We start from the raw sequence: 13,530 nt of genomic DNA, 5'->3' as shown, positions 1-13,530 counted from the left end.
GTCTCTGGAGTGAGTTACTTTCTTTATCATAAGTCCAACAGAGAAATTGCTTCAATATTTCTCCTACAGTTGCTATTAAAAGTTATATTTACCTCCACTCTATTCTTCCCAAATCTCATTTATTCTGTTTGTTTCTCTCTCTCTCTCTCTCTCTCATCCTCATCCTTTCCACCCTCTCCCACAATCTTCCCTCTCTTCTATCACCTATTTCCCCCCTTCTTTCCCCTTATTTCCCCCTTATCCAATTCCTTTCTTCTCATTTTTCTCTAGGTTAAGATAGATTTCTATACCCTATTAAGTGTGTATGTTAGTTCCTCTCTGAGCCATTTCTGATGAGAATGAAGGTTCATTCATTCCCCTTAGCATTCCTCTCCATTGAAAAAGCTCTTTCTTGACTCTTATGTGAAATATCATAGCCCCTTCTTCCTCTCCTTTCTTTCTCCCAGTATTTTCCTTTATCACCCATTGACTCCCATCTTTTTACTATATTAGACCATTATATCCTACTCCTTCCTGTGCCATGTCTATATATATGCTTCTTCCAACAGCTCATATGAGTTATCAGTATCTTCTTCACATGTAGGAATACAAACAGTTCAACATCATTAAGTTCCTCATAATTAGTCCTTCTCATCCAACTCCTCTTCGGTTCACCAGAGTGCTGTACTTGGAGATCAAATTTTCTGTTAACTTTCTGCTTGTTTCAATAGGAAAGTTTGAAAGCCCCCAGTTTCATTGAAAGTCCATCTTTTCCCCTGAAAGATGTTCAGTTTTGCTGGGCAGTTGATTCTTAGTTGTAAACCAAGATCTTTTTGCCTTTTGGAATGTCCTATTCCAACCCTTCATGCCCTTAATGAATCTACATTACAGATCTTATATAATCCTGACTATTGAGCCACAGTAGTTGAATTGTTTGTTTCTGACAGCTTTTAGTATTTTCTCTTTGACTTGGGAATTCTGGAATTTGGCTATAGTTTTTCTTTTGGGATCTCTTTCAGATGGTGACTGGTGAATTCCCTCAATTTCTCTTTTACCCTCTGCTTCTAGGAACTCAGGGCAATTTTGCTGTATTATTTCTTGAAAAAATGAAGTCTAGGCTCTTTTCCTGGTGGTGACTTTCAGGTAGCCCAATAATTTTAAAGTTACTACTTCTGGATCTGTTTTCAAGGTCAGTTCTTTTTCCAATGAGATATTTCACATTTTCTTTAATTTTTGGCTTTTTTGGAAGAGTTTTATTTCTTCCCAATTTCTTGCAAAGTCATCAGCTTCCTTTAGTCCCATTCTACATTTGAAGGAGTTATTATCTTCAGAGAGCTTTTTTAAATCTCCTTTTCCAGCTGGCCAATTCTGCTTTTTAAAGCATTCTTCTTCTCATTTGCCTTTTGTATTGCTTTTTTTTCCAATTGGCCTAAACTGGTTTTTAACATCTTATTTTCTTCAGTATGTTTTTGTATTTCTTTCACCAAACTGCTGATTTGGTTTTCATGTTTTATTTGTAGTGCCCTCATTTCTCCTCCCAATTTTTCCTCCATCTCCTTTAATTGCTTTTCAAAGTCTTTTTTAAACTGTGCCCACTTTCTGCTTCTCTTAGAGGCTTTTAGATACAGAAGCTTTGAGTTTGTCATCTTAATCTTCCATGGAACCAAAGTAATTTTCTATTGTCATATTGATATTTTTTCTTTTGTTTGCTCCTTACCTCAGCCTAAGGCTAATTTACCATACTTTGAGGGGGTTTTGAGACACCCCACTGAGACCTTTAGTCCTTCAAGGTCTTATGCACTCTTGACTGTGCTTTGATATGTAGATGAACCCAGGCACTCCCCTCTGCCCTGGAGCTGTGAGGAAGGTCCCTGCTATCACTATGGAAGCCCTAACTGAAATCTGGATCTGAGTATGGGCAAACACAAACCTCCTGCCCCAGGGAGAGCAGAGAGAGAGAGAGAGATTTCTGCAATCTCCCCTGACCCCCTTACCATTTGTGGGCCGTAGGCTAGCATCACTGATTCCCACTGCAGGTTCTCACCACAGGACTGTTCTGAGGCCAGCACTCCTGCAATCTGATGCAGGAGAGTTCTTTCACTGCCACTTCAAGCTTTTCCTGGTGATCCCTGGGCTGTGCTGTGGCTACAGATTTTTTCTAACCCCTGGTCTTTCTAAATTGTCTTGGACTGGGAATTGTATTACTCAGTCTTTCTGTGGGTTCTGCCCATCTAAATTTTGCCTAGAGTCATAATTTGATGGCTTTTGGTTTTTTTGGAAACGAGTTTCAGGCAAACCCTGCCTTCACACTGCCATCTTGACTCCTTGTAGTAGAATTACTTCTTAAAGATTGCAATACTTATTTCGTTGATGTGTGAACTGAATTTTATTTTTGACATTCCTTAGGCTTTTCCTTGTTAGGTTTTCTTTGAGTTAATGACTGATTTTCATTTGTGATTTCTTACAATATACTGCCTACCTTTTGTTTTTTATTAATGATTTTAAGGGAGCCCAGTGATTTTGAAATAATCTTTCTTTGATATTTCTGTCCAGCTCAGTTTTTTAAATGTCAGATAATCATACATTTTCTTTTTTTGTAAAGATCAGTTTTTTGATTTTGTTCTAATGTTTCTTGCTAGCTCATGGAGTCATTAATTTTTGCTTATTTTTTTCAGGGTTTTCAGGGATTCAGTTACTTGAGTGAAATTTATCATCCTATCTTTTAAGCTATTTTATTTTTCTATTTCTTTCTTTCTTCAAGAACTTTTATTTTCCTCCCTCTCATTTTGATGATGGGAAATTTGGCAGTGCCATCAGAGAAAGATCTCAAAGATAAAGGCTCATTTCTTAAGTGAAGAACTCACAGTCTGATCCCAGAGGTAGGACAAATATAGACTTTAATTCATAGATTTTCAAAGCCCACATATTATAGTCTAAAATGGTCTTATTAAATCTATGATTTAATAAGAGCAAGTTACTTGAGGGCAGACTGAATACTAAGGTCAAGACAAAACTGCCTAAGGAAAAGGGAGAAAGGAAGGCTACTATAGGACATGACTAGACATAGACCAGGGAGATATAGGCTTTTATTGTCTTGCCTACTCCCTGTTCAGGGAGGAATCAGGGGAAAGGGGGTCAAAGAATGATCCCCTCTACATGACTGGGATCAGGTACACATTTTGGAAGACTGAGAGGTAAGAATATAGATGAGGAATAGAGCAATGGGATGAGGCTGCCCTTATCTTGGCAAATTTACATTAGATAATAGAGAGTCATATGTAACAGTGGAGAGTATTTACATCTGAGAGGGGTTTATGTTGAACAGTCTGGTTCAGAGGAAGCTCTGAGAAAATGTCACAATGGCACAAATAATATTTTCTTGATATTAAAACAACTAGAAAGATATTTCAGCTTCAACAGTTTCACTTTTTCTTGGAATCCATATGATCCTTAAGATGTTTTTTCTCTGCCTCTTTACATCTATATAGTAATCCCCTCCCTGGATTTTTTAAACCCTCTTTGGTATTATAGGACAAAGAACATGGAGAAGTTTTGAATTCTGTGAATAAATTCATTTATCTTATCAGTGTAATTTCCAGGGATGAACACATTGATAATGAGGTTGACACATGCATTGCTAGAGCTAATTCATTGTTTGGGAAGTTGAAGCAAGATATGGGAGTAGACTGACTATTAAACTTAAGGTCTGTAGAGCCAATGTGCCGACCTCATTGCTGTATGACTATGATATTCAATAGTATTCCAATGCCATCCCAGAACACTAAGTCATTTCCATTTGAATTGTCTTGGAAATATTCTGAAGATCACGGCAGGATAAGATACGACACATTGAGATCCATTCTTGAACTAAACTGCCAAGCATTCAAACCCTATCATGGAGAATGTAACTCAGATGGACTGACCATGTTGTTCAAATGTCAAATGCACTCTTACCAAAAAGATTATTTTTATTGGGAAGACACATGTGGCAAGCATTCACATGTTGGTTAGGAAAAATAATACAAAGGCACTCTCAAGGTCTCTCTTAAGAACTTTGGGATTGATTGTGAGACATGGGAGACGTTAGTACTGGACTGCCCAAGATGGTGCTATCAGAGAGGGTGCTGTGCTCGATGAGCAAGGCTCAATTGTAGTAGCTCCAAAGAAACATGTGATGTTCAGATTTAGAGATTCCACCTCAAATTTTCACATGGCCAATTTGTGCCTGACAGGTGGTAAAGCATTCTGAGTTTCTGAGTCTGATCAGTCACAGTCAGATTCACTGTAACTTGACTGTAGCATAGTGATGCCATTTTGGTCCTCTTGAGAATGAACAACTAAACTAACAACACTGGAGGCCCAGGGGCAGCTAGGAGGCACAGTGGGCAGAGCACTGGCCCTGGAATCAGGAGTACCTGAGTACAAATCTGGCCTCAGACACTTAATAATTATCTAGTTGTGTGGTCTTGGGCAAGCAAAAAAAAAAAAATAATAACAAAAACACTAGAGGCCTGAGGTATCCCTGTCTAAGACAGGGCATTCTTGTTTTGTTGGTTGTTTTTCCTTCCAAGGTTCTCACTGTGTATATATAATCATACCACATTTCCACTGTATATATCTTTCACCACCTCTAGTCATAGTCAGTAGCTATAGATCTATTTGCATGTTATATCTGACTTTGATGATAGTCTTCTTTCCTGATGCACAGAGGATACTGAGGCTGAATTTTTGTGAAATTATGAGGTAGAGGAAGTCACTGTCATATTCCATTGAATTTCTTGATTATGATTTTATATGGTGAAAATTCTGAGATTTTACTGTGAGTCAGTATTAGGAAACTAGGCAGCCAGTTCAAGAAGTTATCCTGGCCAAAAGTTTTAAGGAAATTGCTAAAGGCTTAGGCAAATTAAATGTTTTCAGTTAAAGTTTCTGATTCCCTTGGTATATTTTATTGTTATTATTTTTTTTAATAAAAAATCTCTTTCTATTCATGAGTAACAATTTCATCACTCTAACCTCAGCATAGTGTTGATAGTTGTTTTCTTTTTTGTTTTGTTTTTTTCTGCATAATTGATTAAAATGAAATGTGTTAACTTTAATTTTGGATTACATGCTATTTCTTTTCCTTTTTTTGAAACTTTTTAATAGATGAAGAGAGTCATTTAAAAATCAGAGAAAATTCCAATGTATGATACTGTCTATTTTCTTGAGAAACATGCTGTGTAATTTTATCTCATTTTGTGTTTTAGAGATATCATAGATCTGATCCTTCTGTCACATTCCCTCACTTTACTTTCTCAAATTAAGAGAGACAATACCTGTTAATTTATTGTTGTAGGTAATTTCTGAATGAAGAAAATATAGCAAAATAGAGCAACACCTTCTCTGAAACTTCTCATTTTAGAATGCTGCCTAGGAACCCGAGGAGGTGAAATGATTTGCCCATGGTCACAAACTAAGGTGTTTGAGTTGGGGATTGAACTTAAGTCCTTTATGACTGCAAGGCCAGTTCACTAGGAAATATAAATGTGAAATCTTTATTTAAAATTCTAGGGAAATTCTTCATTTGATTTTTCATTAGAAAGAATATGTTAACTCTACTGAAAACATTAGATTTTGATTATATGAAGACCTTTACTATTTTAACTGATTCATTTTGATTGTATGAACAAAAACACTAAGAAAAACTAATTTTTTACTCATGTATTTATTTTAAATATATAGATAAAACAATATAAATAAGAATCACATTTTTTTGATGTCATATAACCTGAAGGTAAATGCAATACATCTTCTTTATGTAAGCACATCTCAATTCTAAGCATTTTATTTTCTTTTTCAAAATTTATGATGGGTATCAAAATCAATAAAAGTTTGATTTTCAAAAACTTTTGAAATAATTGAAAATATTATTCTGAATGAGGAATATAAACAAATAAAAGATAATTTAAAATTTAATTCTTGTAGTCACCATTAATTTTTATTTAGAAAACTATAATGATTACCTTAGTTAATAAAGGAGATAATAATATTTATCATATGTCATAGTATTGTTGTGAAGAAAATTCTTTGTAAATCTATGAAGAAATATGTCACATATATTTTAAAAAAATTAATATTAAAAATATTTAAAATTACATATATTTAAAAATTAAATAAATATTAAAAATAAAAATATACCGTGGCTTATGTATAAAATATGTATGCCTAACTTGAATATTTTAGTTAAATTACAATATCAATAACATATGTTTATAGTTTATAAGTATAAATAATACTTCATCATTATAGCAATATAGTTTATACATTCATAAGACCTTACATTTAATATATATTAATATACATCATTTATAACCTGAAATTATACCTGTATTTATAACTTTTAAAATATATATTATCTCATCTATTCCACAAAACAACCATATGATGTATATAAATATTATTGTCCCATTTTTTTAAAGTTAAAAAACTAAACTTAAGTGAAGTTAAATGATTATTTGGAAATCCTGGGTTACTGAGTTGTAACATAACTGGAAACATGTAAAGATGACTCAAATATGCATAGAATCATATAAATATGCATATATATGTAAATCCATATATATGTATATCCATATATGCATATGTATAAAAGCATTATTTTTTTTGTTGTTTTTTTTGGAAGGTTTTCAGGAATGATTTTGGAGAGGTATAATAGAATGAATAGAGTACTGATTTCAAACATGTCAATCAGGTATCCTTTCCAATTTCTATCATACAGTGGCTCTTTGACTCTAGGATAGTATTTTATTTCTCAATGCCCAGTTCAAGTTTCCCAACTGATTGATAGAGGGGAATTTTCTTATCAGAAATTCCCTATAAAATTTAACCACATATACATATATATATATATATGTATGCAAACACACATACATATATACACATATGTGTATGTCTGTGTACTATATGCAAAAAGATTGATTAGCTTAAGATTTAGAAAGAAATTTAGAGCACATTTTTTCTGAAGATTGAAACACAGATAAAATTGACTTATTCAAAATCAAATAGGCAGAAAAATGACAAAGCTTGGTGCAAATCCAGTGTGCTTTCTCCTGTGCAAATCAAATATTCTTTCTCCTGTGCCAGTAGCCAACTTAAAATATATGACAGAATGCAAGCAAATTGATTTAAGAATCCAAGCATAGAAATTTGTCTTTAAATCCTTTTATTGGGGTGGCTAGGTGGCACAGTGGATAAAACACCGCCCCTGGAGTCAGGAGTACCTGGGTTCATATCCAGTCTCAGACACTTAATAATTAACTAGCTGTGTGGCCTTGGGCAAGCCACTTAACCCCACTTGCCTTGCAAAAAAATCCTTTTATTAAATGAAATATCAATATTCTATATTCAGTTCTTAGATTTGGTAAATGAATAATTTTTGAAGTTATCTGAAGATCATTGAAATGTTTATAACATTTTGATTATGTTTTTGATCAGAATTTCCTTTCTGCAAGGTAAAATAAGATATCTCAAGCATTAGTGATTGAATGAATATAATTTTAGAAGGTGCCTGTAACATTCATGTGATTCTATACTTAATCCCTCACACATTTAAGTACTGATGGATTTATGTCTATGCTAATTTTTGTTCAACAAGGTTACATTTGGTGCCACTTTTCTAAAACTGATATGTATTGTTTTCTTCCTCAATAGAAATGGCGGCTGGACTCCTTGGACTTCTTGGTCACCTTGTAGCACAACTTGTGGCATTGGTTTCCAAGTCCGCCAGCGTTCCTGCAGCAACCCTACTCCTCGCCATGGAGGTCGAGTGTGTGTGGGACAGAACCGGGAGGAAAGGTATGTTGACCTTTCCTCTCTTCAGAATTTCCATCTCTCATGCTTGTTGTCATGCCAGTGTGGTGCAGTTGTCCCTCAATTTTAGTTATAGCTGTATCTTCCACATAGCTTTAATGTCCCTTTCAGTTCTATCAGGATCCTCTTTTCACTGACCCAGAATGTGTAACAAGATTGGGAAGTTTGCTTGTCAAGTTCACCTGCTGAACTCTTTCCAACTTTCTGATTCAGAAGCAGTCAATTGTGCTGAGGTATTTTTCCTTGTATTCCCCGAAGACCTGTAAAATTGATTTCATTGGAAAACTGATAGTTGCTTATTTGAAATGCAGTTTCACCTGACTCAAAACCCAAATTCAGAATAAGGCATAAAAAGGTTACAGGTAAACCTTATTGCTAAACAGTTCAATTTGTTTTTTTTATCTTAAATAAATGTAAGCAGTTGTAGAATATATAAACTATTTTCAAGTCTGTTTATAGTATATAAATACATACCATTTCAACATCATGCTAACTGATGGGCATGATAACTGAATATGGCAAAAATGTTTAATATGCACTTCAATCTTTCAGCAAATTGCCCCAGCACTGTGATTCAAATCTTTGCTTTCATAGCCTGTTATCTTATGCATAATTGGACATTGGGTTGTATCTTCATTAAAATGTTCATCTTGGATATATAGCCTATGTCTTTGCTAGGTACTGTTATTTATGGATAAATGACAAAACTTTTACAAATCAATTGCATTCTTCTCTTAAATGAGTAGATCTTTTAAAGTTATTTTTAAAACTTGTTCCACAGGACAAGCACATTTCTTCCTAGTATAACTGTCTTAAAGAAACAAATTGTTAAAATATATTTTGTGAATAAAAGTTAAAATAAATCACTTCTGTGAGAACCAGAGTGCTGACAAATACACATATTCCTGTGCAATTTGTGCATAAAGTGAATGCTTTTTGTTGTTGTTGTTTCTCAGACTACAAATGATTTCATTATGGAACAAAACTATCCCATCCTTAGCTGTTTACACAAATTCCCTATTGTCATAAAGAATATATTCCTCTTAATTAAAAATGTATAATAATGTGTTAAAATTATTGTTTATCATTATGAAGCAGTATTCTAAAATAATACTTTTTACATTGTCAAATGCTCAATAGAAAAAGATACACTATTTAAGATTACTTAGTATCAGTTTTTAACATAAAATTCTGGGGAAAATGTGTTTTTAATAGTCCATCCAAAAAGAAAAACATTTACCATGTGTGAAGTTATTGAAATAACATTCCTCTTAGAAACCAAGAAACCATTATCAACATTTCCAGGTTAAGAGATCAGGAATGGTGTGTGAATGAGTTAAAATATCATGGTGGAGTGTCTTTTTCTGTCTGTGTGTGTGTGTGTGTGTGTGTGTGTGTGTGTGTGAGAGAGAGAGAGAGAGAGAGAGAGAGAGACAGACAGACAGAGAGAGAGAGAGACAGACAGACAGAGAGAGAGAGAGACAGAGAGACAGAGAGACAGAGAGACAGGGAGACAGGGAGACAGAGACAGAGACAGAGAGAGACAGAGAAACTGAAATTTAGTACTTTGGAAGAAATACAGAATAAAGTAAGCAAGGCTGATTACTTTTGTTTTTTAAATTTCCTTTTGTTACCATTTGCATTCATTTTGTGTAGGAGAGTATTCAATTTGTGTTTCAGATTACAGGAGGAAAATGGAAAATTTAGGAATAAATGGGCATTGTTAACAAGATGAATAGCAAAGAGCATTGCTCCTGAAAGATTTCAGGAAAATTCGGCTCTCCTTGACAGGCCATCTGTGAAAGGGACAGTCAGAAAGGGTAATGAGATTACAAAGACTGCTTAATGATTTATTTTCCTGTATCTTCATAAGTTAAAAAAGATGAGTTTGGGGACTGGAAATATTAGCTCCCAGATCTTTCTATATATACAGCATTTACCTCTATGGCTTTTGCCATATGAAATGATATTGCTGTCAGGAAAGAGATATCCCAATTCCAGAGATGGAGAAATTTGAGAAAATAAATCAAGGTGCAAAGATGCCATGGTCATCTGTCTGTTCCTAGTTCTAGAGTAGTAACTAACTATGTTCAGGGAACTGAACTACTTCCAAAATCATTTCGTGTATTTCTAAATACCATTTGTTGCAAAAACTTGTAGGTGACCAAAATTGCAGCTACTTTTCATCAAGGGGAATATGAGGATTATAGTTTGGGAAACTATTTTGAAATGAAAAAAGAAAAAAAGTCATTTAGTATATTGATGACTACCACATAATCAAATAACCAACATGCTATCTGTATGCCAAATTCTCCCTCTTGGAATGTTCATTAACATTCAAGATTGTTTTTATGGATACACGAAAATCTGTGAGCCTAATTATTCCTCTACTTTTATTTTTTTCCATTTTGTTTAAAATTATCTCCTCCACAAAAAAACTTCATAAACATTCCATGAGATTTATTTTGATGGAGTATCAAATAGTAATTACAAAATGGAAAGCAAAGAGAAGAAATGAACTCTGTGTGAATAGGTTATCAAAATTGAAATCAGATATTAAAGAAGCAATATGTTTCTGTTTGATCTCGTAATCTTAAGAATCAATGGGAGTTTGCAATTTGTCTATCACTCAGGCTTTCAAAGCTTATCTTATGGTGAAGGGAGATGACACTTAGAGGTAACCTGCTTACCCAAATCAGTTCAATTAGTCTTCTCAGGGTAACTGTTAATGCATTGGGATGTCTATTATAACTCAAGCAATCTGGAGCTATAAGCTAGTTAATTTACCTTGCCTTTAACAAAGTGAGGTCTAATAAACTGAAGTTCTCTATATAATGAGTGATTAAAGGAAATTACCACTTTCACAAACTTGATTAGGCTTACAAAGGTTATAATGAGAAACTCATGGACACTCAAGGATCAAAGAGATATTGGAAATTATCTAATATAGCCCCCTTATTTACAAAAACACAAAACTGAGGCATAGAAAGGTTGTTACTTACCCAAGGTGCTATTGGCAATGAATTACAAGGAAAAGATTAGAACTAAAGTTTTGTCCTATTTAGCATGGGGACTTTCCAGATGTTATACCCCATTCCTTCATATATTAGACTTCTTTTATTTAGGAAATTGTATTCGAAAATTGTATTAAGCAAAGAGAAAAATTGTATTTAGGAAATACATTTTTAAATTTAAGATTTATGAATTGGTCAATTCCAGACTCTCTCATTACAAAGTCATTTTTAAACAAAGAAAGTAAAACTAAACCAGTCAACACATCAACCACATATTTGACAATATGTGTATCCCATATTCATAGTCTTTCAAATCCCTATTGAAAGAAAAAGGGTCATTTCCATTCAAGTCACAAGCATAACTGGTTTTCTATTTATATATTAAATTTCCTCTTATTTTGGATCCTATTTATTTATTATTTAGATTCTGCCTCTCTCAAGATAGCTAGCTAACTAGCTATATATGTTTTTCTGTTTAATTTTCTCTATGTTGGCTCACATAAGCCTACCCATATTTCTCTGAATTCCTTATAATTATTATTTCTTAAGATTCAATAATATTTCTATACTATAATTTATCTAGTCATTAATTCCCCAACTGAAGGTCACCCAATGTATTGTTACTTCACAAGTGCACAAATACACACAGACAAAATATTTCTATGAATGTTTTGTTGGACATGAGACTTTTTACCTTTGACTTTCTTACATGGGCTGAGTAGCTGGATCTCCGGATGCAAGAGTATACAAAGTTTTTTGTTGTTTTTCAGTGGCTTCAGTCATGTCCAACTTTTCATGATACCAATTGGGGTTTTCTTGACAGAGATATTGGAGTAGTTTGCCATTTCTTCTCCAGATCATTTTACACATGAGAAAACAGAAGCACACAGGGTTAAGTGATTCACCCAGGATCACACACAGTAAATGTCTGAGACCAGATTTCTATTCCAGTTTTCTGTATTCCAGGTCTTACACACTACTGTTATACCTAGATGCCCCTCAGACAGTTTATTATTAAGTACATATAAGCAGAATAACAGTATATAGCTTCCTTTACCATATTTATGAAATGGGCAGTCAGTGAGTAAGCATTTATTTGAGCTTATTATTTTCTTTGTAATATGTTGTGTACAAAGAAAAGCAAAAATCTTCCCCAACTCAAGAAATGCATATTCTAATGGGGAGTAACATATATAATTAGTTATATAAAATATATAGACCAAAAATGGAAATTAATATCAAAAAGGGGAATCCATTAGCAGCTGAAAGTAATGGAATTATCCTGAAGAAGAATGTATTGGAACTGAGACTTGAGGAAATTGTGAATTTAAGTGATGATGGTCAGAAAAGAAAAAAAAATCTTCAGGACCAGAGGGAGCAGTGAATAAAAAGGCAACAGAACAATGTTGTTCAATGAAAAGCATAGATCAGTTTAGCTAGATCATAGAATAGGTAAATGGAATTAGGCATAAAAACACTGGAAAAATAGGAAGAGGTTTGACTGTAAAGAATACCAGAGGACATTTATATCTGATCCTATATATAAAATAGAGAGGCACCTGTGTTTATCGTGTTGGATAATGACATGGACAGATCTATGATTTAGGAAAATCATTTTTGTTGCTGAGTGAAGAGAAAAAATGTAATTTTTAGAAGAAATGTTGTTGGTCTTCTCTAATTTCCTTTCTTAATATACAATGAGAATAACATAATGTTAAATTAAAATGTTCATTTTAATGTATCACAGATTTTTAAAAAGTTGAGAAATATATTTCATCTGACCAGTATTATATTGGAAAATAAATTATTTAATCCCAATATAGCCATTCTTCCCTAAGATAATAATATCCATTCTCACAATTGTTTAAAATTAAGAATATATTCTAAATATATTTATACATACATATATCTATATCTATATCTATATCTATATATCTATATCTATATCTATATCTATATCTATATCTATATTATCTAAGTGAGAATACTTACTCCCTAAAGCTTGAGAATTTTTTAGTTAATCAGAGTGAAAGATTTTCCATGGTAGAACAGTAGGGGTACTTTTAAGGTATTTTTGCATTGGAAACAGGATGCTAGACTTAATGTGTCATCAATCTCTCCCAGGGTGGAAATTCCTTTTTGGCCATGTGAATGAAGACACAAGACCCAGAGGGTCATAGACTAGTCCTAGGATTTTCTCTTTCCCTTCTGACCTTTCTTGTTAGAGACAGGACAAGTTCAGAGGGCATTATTTTCACAGATCTTTTCAGTGCTTGCTTTGCAGAATTACTGTAGGAATAGACATTCTATGGCCTGAGAAACAAGAAATTAAAAGGGAACAAGAGCAAAGAAGAGAAAACAGTTACTGGCTACTTGAAATGCAGCCAAAAATATAGGCTTTAATAAAACTTGCCTGAAAACCCTGGGTTCCAATGCCATTCTCGGGTTCACTCCTGCCATAGATCTTTAACTATGAAAACAAACCAGGTGTTTTCAGAGCTTGGCTGGAGTAGGCAAATTGGAAGGCTGTTCCTGTGCACCATGATTTATTTTTTCTTTGGAGAAAATGCAAGCTCAGTTCCAAAGACAATTTTATTTTATTAAAAGTTAAGCATATTATATGGGCGCTTTGTTGGGAAGTTTTTCTTCTCCTCCCCATGGTACATTTTTAGAGGTGAAATTTGTA

At 33.6% G+C, this 13,530-nt stretch overlaps 1 protein-coding gene across 3 annotated transcripts in view; it reads left to right on the top strand.

Moving 5' to 3' along the window:
• SEMA5A (semaphorin 5A) overlaps positions 1 to 13,530 on the top strand; it is a 712,145-nt gene that overhangs the window by 538,609 nt on the left and 160,006 nt on the right. For all 3 annotated transcript variants that reach the window (XM_074208091.1, XM_074208090.1, XM_074208089.1), the window contains one exon: positions 7,672 to 7,815. In XM_074208091.1, the coding sequence (XP_074064192.1) occupies positions 7,672 to 7,815 (144 nt within the window). The remainder of the gene's footprint in view (positions 1 to 7,671; positions 7,816 to 13,530) is intronic.

Source organism: Macrotis lagotis, chromosome X (genome assembly GCF_037893015.1).
Source record: "Macrotis lagotis isolate mMagLag1 chromosome X, bilby.v1.9.chrom.fasta, whole genome shotgun sequence".
In the NCBI taxonomy this organism is placed as follows: domain Eukaryota; kingdom Metazoa; phylum Chordata; class Mammalia; order Peramelemorphia; family Peramelidae; genus Macrotis; species Macrotis lagotis.
Note: the sequence above shows the minus strand (reverse complement) of the source record. Positions and strands in the feature narration are given on the sequence as shown.